Source organism: Vicia villosa, unplaced genomic scaffold, assembly GCF_029867415.1.
Source record: "Vicia villosa cultivar HV-30 ecotype Madison, WI unplaced genomic scaffold, Vvil1.0 ctg.000131F_1_1_1, whole genome shotgun sequence".
In the NCBI taxonomy this organism is placed as follows: domain Eukaryota; kingdom Viridiplantae; phylum Streptophyta; class Magnoliopsida; order Fabales; family Fabaceae; genus Vicia; species Vicia villosa.
In genome coordinates this window covers 423,694-431,732 of record NW_026705025.1, presented here as the reverse complement: position 1 = coordinate 431,732, position 8,039 = coordinate 423,694, and the positions used below count along the sequence as shown (strand labels likewise).

The 8,039-nt window shown below is 35.6% G+C and overlaps 1 protein-coding gene across 1 annotated transcript; it reads left to right on the top strand.

Moving 5' to 3' along the window:
- The first annotated feature begins 1,040 nt into the window (after positions 1 to 1,040).
- Positions 1,041 to 3,310, top strand: LOC131624466 (iron-sulfur assembly protein IscA-like 1, mitochondrial). The gene is made up of 3 exons (XM_058895401.1): positions 1,041 to 1,304; positions 1,760 to 1,877; positions 2,887 to 3,310. Exons 1-3 carry the CDS (start codon positions 1,115 to 1,117, stop codon positions 2,990 to 2,992), a joined length of 414 nt encoding a protein of 137 aa, XP_058751384.1. The 5' UTR covers positions 1,041 to 1,114; the 3' UTR covers positions 2,993 to 3,310.
- Positions 3,311 to 8,039: the final 4,729 nt, after the last annotated feature.

Here is an 8,039-nt window from a genome sequence, read left to right as displayed (position 1 = left end):
CATCCAAGTCAAAAAAAAAAAAATACATATGAGAGAATTTTCAAATGTTAGAGGAATTCATGCAATTTTTTTCAAGGAATTTTTAAAAAGCGCCTATATGGCAGGGGGAATATGTATTAACTCTAAAAAAAGTAATCCCCTTTACTACCTCCATTTTTTATTATAAGTCGTTTTAGACTTTTCACATGTTAAGAAAAATAATAATTGTTGTATAAAAATGAGAATTTATGAAGGTTTTTACAAAATTATCCTTCATTAATGACATATGAAATATAAATTTATATAATTGAAAGAAGAGAGAATAATAAACATTTAAGGATACAATAAAAAAATGTAATTAATTATTCATTGAAATTGTAAAGCAACTTATATTTAAATATATTTTTTTTCTAAAACGACTTATAATGTAAAAAGGATTTTTCTAACCTATGCAACATTGCATAGGATAAAGGACCATTAATACACCACTTTTTAAATATAAATTACCATATTAATTATTATTTATATTGATCCATTAATTGGATGAGAGAGAGAAAATATAAAAGATTACTTTTCAAAATAAAAATAATTAATATGATACTTTATATGGAAGGAAATAATATATTAATTGCCCTTATCCTATGCAAGTGTTTGCATAAGTTAGAGCATCTACAATGATAGTATTTTTCAATGAGTTCTCCAACTAGACATCAATATAATAATTAAATATTGAATCAATTTGCCATGTCATAGTAGAGTTGCATTGCAATGCAACTAGTAAAAAAATTGTGGTCCCCAATCAAATTAATTTATGAGGTAAAATTGTGGGACCCATTTGAATTACACCAATAAAATAAATATTAAATAAATTATTTTAAGATAATATAGCTGGTGGGACCCACAAAGAACTAAAAAATGAGTTGCACCATTGAAGATGGTCTTAGAAAAACCCTTGTAAGAAACCAAAGAACGTGTTTTGATTGGCTATTGCATTTTCTTCCGAATTCGTGGAGGCCACGCATCCTATAAAGATAGCGGAATGACGAGGCTACCCATATCTTTTTAATTGACCAAATTACCCGAAACATATAAATTCCCATGATTCAGTCTTGGGCAATTTCGTAATTAACCACTAATGGGTTCCAAGGCAATGGCAATGGCGGCAGAGAAGATCGGTACGACGGTGCGGCGCCAAGCCGTTTCCTTAACCGACGGCGCTGCCTCTAGAATACGCGTCTTGCTGCAGCAGCGTCAGAGACCGTTCTTAAAGCTGGGCGTTAAGGCTCGTGGTTGCAACGGCTTATCTTACACCCTAAATTATGCAGGCTTGTTATTTGCATCCCCTTTCAAAATTGTGTTAATGATTGTTTATAGATTCTTATAATGATTTGTATGTGAACGGTTAATTCTGTGTTTTGTGGTTGCTAGAAAAAAATTAAAAAAGAATTTGTTGTGTTCGTTTGATTGGGTAACTATATATATTGTGTTTAAACTTGTTTTAGTTATAATTATCTGAAGGAACATGAATAGGTGATTTTGAATTTGGTTACTTTATTACCTCTGTAGCACTGACTCCTCTGAAAAAATGTGTGTATGTGTCAGACAATGACAACGACACTTGTGATTACGTTTAATTGAACCAGTGTCGCGGTGTTAGTGTTGGTATCGTGTTCGAGTTGTCCGTGCTTCATAGTTTGATACTTATGCATCTGAAATAATGAAATAAAAAGTGGTTTGAATTTGAAGTTTGTTGATTTAGATTTTTGTGGTGCTTTGACAGATGAAAAAGGGAAATTTGATGAGTTGGTTGAGGATAAAGGTGTTAAGATATTGATTGATCCCAAGGCTCTTATGCATGTTATTGGAACCAAGATGGATTTCGTTGATGATAAACTCAGGTCAATTTTTATTTATCTTCTTTATGCCCTCTAGTAATTTTGATTATACACTGATTATTTGAGGCTCATCCAATTATGCTTCCGCCTTCATGATTCGTGTTTTGGTAAAACTGTTGGGTCGGATGAATCCATCCACATGTTTGGTTAGCTTTTATTGGTGTTCTTTGAAATTGAAAAGTATTCATATTTTGATCTGATATGAACTTAGCTTTTATTGGGTTTTTTGTCACGTCGCCTTCGCTTCCACTTCCAAATTGTGAATATCCAGTGCTTATCTTTTTTATAACTTACACTATTATTTAGTGTTTATGAGCTAGATTTGTTGTGCAATGGGAAACCTCTATGCTTTTATTTTGATACGGCGTGTTTTGGGCATTATTGATTTGCTTGATACTGCAATGTTTTCTGCCCCCCTTATGCTGAAGATGTATGAATCTATTGATGAAAAACTCATGAAATACGGCATGAATATAGCAACCTGTATGATATGCTATGCTTGGTCTTAGGGGTAGCTAGTTATATTGTTGCAATCCATATTTTGTGAGGGTTAGTACTTCACTAAATGAAATTTCGATGCCCAAGAAAACTTAGCGCGAAAGGCACTAATTTGCATTAGTTACTGCTTGATCTTATCGGGATTGAATCCCTCAAGGGTTTGAGGCTGCTCTTCTCTCTCCATTTAGCATATACCCCTTGTACAAAAAGGCTTAGACCTCTCTTACAGGACCGTCTTTGAGGGTGTGCAAAGTGGACTACAGCACAAAGCCTCAAAATTTTCATGGTTAAATTGTAACTAAACAAGATCGTTAGTTGTTTTGTCATGGTAGAGCCGTAGCTAACCAACACGAGACCTCAAAAAACTTAAGACGATTATGCTTCCTTGTAAAAGAGGGAATATATTGATGAATATGTGGCATGAATATTAGTCTGTGGTTACATGCAATGTGCATGATCCTGCTACTTCTATTTATTTTTCTGCTGCATTGTTTAAAATAATATTTCCTGGCAGATCTGAATTCGTTTTCATCAATCCAAACTCCAAAGGCCAATGTGGTTGTGGCGAATCCTTCATGACAACACCAAATACCGGAGTGGCTAAGCAAGGAAATGGTTGAAATTGTCATTCAACTTGCGTTGATCCTTGTTTACAAAGTCTTCTTTCATGGTTGCATTGTTAAACATGCAAATACCACAAATGGATTTCTGTAATTTTGCTTGCTGAGACCAGAAGAAAATAAAACTCCAAGTATACAAAAGTTTATGAATTTGATGTTGACGAGGCTTAAGACAACAACATGTACTAGCATATCATTTTTATGACAATTCTTACTTCATTCGTGTAAAAAAATTGTATTATGAATACTGTATAATTTGTAGGTTAAGAAAATCAATAAGATAATTTACCCTTACTAATTTATTGCCAATTATGATGATGTGACACTTTCACTTAATGATGATGGTTGCCGTAGCATTACTTCTCATGAAATGTGGAAGCTTGAAAACACATGTTGAGATGGTGCAGAATATGTTTCCTTTAATGGGAGCTTTGTAACCAGAAATCTCCAAACTGAGCAATTAATTCATGGCAGAAAAAATGTGTATTCCTCTGAGACTACTGAGACAGAAAAATGAATTCTAGAAAAGATAAAATTCAAGTCTCGAGAGTAGGGATTTTAATGATTTATACTAGAATTTGTTTCCTTGTTGTTGTTTCCTTGTTGTTGTTGGGATACTAGTGTGTCTTCTGTTCATATTACACACGTAGGAGTAAGGGAGGTGCAAAGTTAAAAGAATGGAGAATTACTCCCTTGAGTAGTGGAATGTTAGTTTTATTTGAATTATCTTGGAGCATACACACGTATGAAATTGGATAGCTACTGCTCTCTATAGCGGCTTAGATTCAATCCTGACGCAAACCTTTCCTTTCAATCAAATAATATAAATCTTGTTCTTAATTATTCTTTTGATTTTCATATTACAATTTTTAGTCCCTATCAAACTGGTCCGACCTACCGGATACGAAGAGGAGACCGGTGACCTAACATGAATGCCACCAAAGAAAATTGAGTTGTCGTCGTTCTACGGTGGTTATCCCGCCGGTTGGATCTCATGTGCCGTAATCTATTTCGTGTACAAGATACCACCCTTGAGGTACGGATGAATATTTCTCAATTGTGCATAGAAGGACCCATCATCCATTTCTTTACCTCCTTGCAAGAATATGAAGTTGAGCTCACTCGGGAAGGTTAAAAGATGATCTGTTAGATCGTTATAGAGGAATTGGAGCTAGACACGGATTTGAGCAGTTATCAGATTTATAACAAAAAGGGTATGTAGGTTATTACATTTAGGACTTCGAATTTTTGGTTGCGCATATACCTAAATTGTCAGACAATCAATTTCAAGGTTATTTCATCCATGAGTTTAAGGAAGAGACCCGGGATAGAGTTCGGAGTTTTGTATTGGGTCGGTCTACTAATCCAAGTTGATGCACATAGCTAGAGTGGCGAAGGAGATTGGAAAAAGGGAAGTTGGAACGGGTCTAAATTGGGTACCCAAATATGGTAGCGGGTTGACCCGGACCAATACTCAGACAAGTAGATATGAAATTTTTAATTGGGTCTTAGTTAGGAACAATAAAGAGACTAGGTCGGTCAATACTACTGGATTCAAAGGAGGCCCACATGGGGCCAAGAGTAATAACAGGGGTGGAAGAGAAACACATAATTGGGCTAAGAGATAAGGGCTTCACCCATCTCACTTATCGAGAGTTCATGGATCACAAGCAAAAAGGAATGTGTTACAAATGTGGAAGGTTATTCCACCCTCTTCACGGATGCCTTGATAAGAAACTGAAGGTGATGGTGGTGGACGATGAGGAGGACGAAGAAGAGGGACACTTGTTAGAGGTGGATGTCACAGAAATGGAAGAAGTGATAAAGGGAGAATTGAAGGTTATGACCCCTAAGAGGTTAGATATGGAGAGTCGAGACAAACCTCAAACACTTACGTTACATGGTTTTATGTTCGGTGTGTTGGTGATAATGTTGGTTGATAGTGGAGCGACCCATAATTTTGTATCTCAACAATTGGTACAAAAATTAGGGTGGAGTATGGAGCATACCCTTGAAATGTCAATCAAATTGGTTGATGGGTACCAAGTTTCAACTCGTGGTATGTGTAGAGGCATGGATCTGGATATAGGGAAACATTATGCAAAAGAGCCTTAAGGATCCATGAATAGGATTTTTTTATAGGCACCTCAATTATGTTTCCCCCTTTCTATAGTAGTAGTGGATCAACTTGATCCACATAATGTCACTCTTGCTATAAAGGTCCCATAATATCTTTATTAATGTGACTCTGTTCCACTCCTCTATTGAAATTTTGCTAAGGCCTCCTTGGTTTTTGGGAGAACACACCTTTTTTCCACGAGATGGGGGATTTCTTAGTGATATTTCCAGAATCTTTCCAAAGAAACGAGCGACAAACAACATCAATTATGTTAATAACTCGCTTAGGAATGGGAATCACTTGCATCCAAAAGTTCACTGTTGAAATCATGACACTTTTGATCAACTCAATTCTTCCTGCAAAGCTGAGAAGCTTTGAGCTCCAGTGGTGAATTCTGGCAACAATTTTTTCCGCAAGGATCATGCAATTCCCCATAAAGGCTAATTGCTTGAAAGAGGTATTCCTAAATATCAGGAGGGAAAGGGTCCTTTAGAGAAACCGGTCACAACTTTGATGGTATCAATCTCATCATTGCCAATATTTCCAAAATAAGCTTTACACTTATTTGGATTATTTTTTAGGCCTGTGGAATCAGAAAATTCTTCAAAACCTGCCATGATAAGCTTCATAGATGTGGTGTCTCCCCTGCAGAATAACAAGACATCATCGGCAAAGCTGAGATTTATCACCTTTAATTTTTCACATTTAGAGTGAAAATTAAAGTTGTGAATGGTGTTCAGTCTCTGAAGCATTCTATACATATATTCCATGACAATTACAAAGAGCAAGGGGGAAAAGGGATCCCCTTGTCTCAATCCTCTTTTAGCACTAAGTAGTCCAGTGTACTCACCATTTAGCTTAAACCAGTAAGATACAGTAGTAAATGATGTCATGATCCAGCCAATAAATTTGCTTGGAAATCCTAGCTCCTTAAGAATCATTTTTATTGTATCCCATTCCACAGTATCGTACGCCTTTTGCGAATCCATCGGCAGCATACATTTAGGGGGTTCTCCTCTAGGACTTTAGCCTTTAATCAACTCAAAGGCAAGTAAAATACGATCTTGAATGTGCATTTCAGGGATAAAAGAAGTCTGGCTTTCATGAATTATGTTGTTCAAAACTTTGCTTAACCTGTTTGTGATAATTCTGGAGATTATTTTATAAATGATGGTGCTGTAGGATATGGGCTTGTAGTCCTTTACCATTTTTGCATTAGTGGATGGGGGTCACAATGGTGTTGTTAATAACCTTGTAGATTTTCCCCTTCTAAGAAAATTCCATAACTGCTTTAATCAGATCAAATTTGATTATTTCCCTTGTTGCTATATAAAATTTGGATTCATATCCATCAATACAGGGGCAGAGTCATCCTTTATACCTTTCAGGGATTTGTAAATCTCAATTTTAGTGATAGGCTCAGTCTGCTTCTCACCTTGACCACTGCTGAGTTGTTTACCCTCTCTAAGGGCAACAATATTTATTCCTTTCACACTGGTAGGGGATGTGCCACCAGGTTTCCATAGAACCTCAGAATCTCCTTTTCCATATCTTTTTGCGCAGTTAAGATATTACCCTCTTCAGTTTGCAAGGAACTAATAGAATCATTCTTTTGGCTACTCTTATAGGAGACATGGAAATTTTATTGTTTCCATCTCCAAGTCTCATTCAGATAATTTAGGATCTTTGCATCAAAAGTTTTTCTTCGGTATTATTCAACCTTAACACCTTGATGGTTAATGCCTTTGTTTTTTCAATGAGTTGAATGTTAAACTTATCTTGTATCAACTCAGTTTGAGCACTTTTAAGGATATTTCTGGCTTCCTTTATTTGTTCAAATAATCCTTTAAAGGGGAGACTTTGATTTCTAATAATAGGTCTCAGCCTAAACCGCTTCTTCTAAATTATATACATAGCAGTTCCATCTTTAGGTTGAGTCCAACTGTTTTTAACCACACCTTTGAAACCCTCAGTTTCAATCACTACATTTTGGAACTTGAAATGAGCTATAACAGGTCTTCTTTGAGTCTGATCATCCATGTATAGGAGGGAATGGTCAGAGATCCCATGATTCATAATCTTAAGAACAATTCCCATATTAGTCATATGCCACGTCAAGTTTCCTAACTCCCTGTCTATTCTAGAGTATATAGGATTATGAGTATACTTGTTGAACCAAGTATAATAATAATCTCCTACACTATCCTTCTCACTAAAATTTGCATTCTCCATCATAGTTATCAGGTCAATATATTCTTCCTTTTGGACTATCTCCCCCCAATTCTGTCATGAGCTTGACATACATTGTTATAGTCTTCCCTTAAGAACCAAAGGCCATTTATGTTTTTTCTCAAATTCTCAACCTCCTTCCAAAGCTTCCTTCATTGATCAAGGTTATTTAGGGCATAAATAGCAATCCCCCAGCCTTTTCGTTCCCCATTCATGTCCATGATATCAACATGAACATACTGCTCAGTGAAGTTGATGCAATGCATCTTAACTTTATTCTCTGATAGATTTAATTGAATATGTAGACACAAATTATAGCATATTATTATATCAAAGAGTAATCAAATATTATAGAAATGGTGTACCTTATCGGATTGGAGAAATTGTCGGTTGAAGAGAGAGAGTATGAGAGGATTACTACCCTCATTGTCGTTTAGGGTTTTCACTGTATGTTGATCGTCCAATGGGGCAACACTTAAATAACTAAACGGCTGAGGGCAGTGACCTCTCATTGGACTTAACTGAATGGTCCAACCCATCATGGTTCATTCAGAGACAATAGCCTAATTAGATGATTCATCAATAAGTACTTAATAACAATAGACCATAATTTATATTAATAATAATTTCTAATAATTGATTATTGTTAATCCATAATTGATTAATTAAATAATTAATCCAACATTCTCATCCCATAAA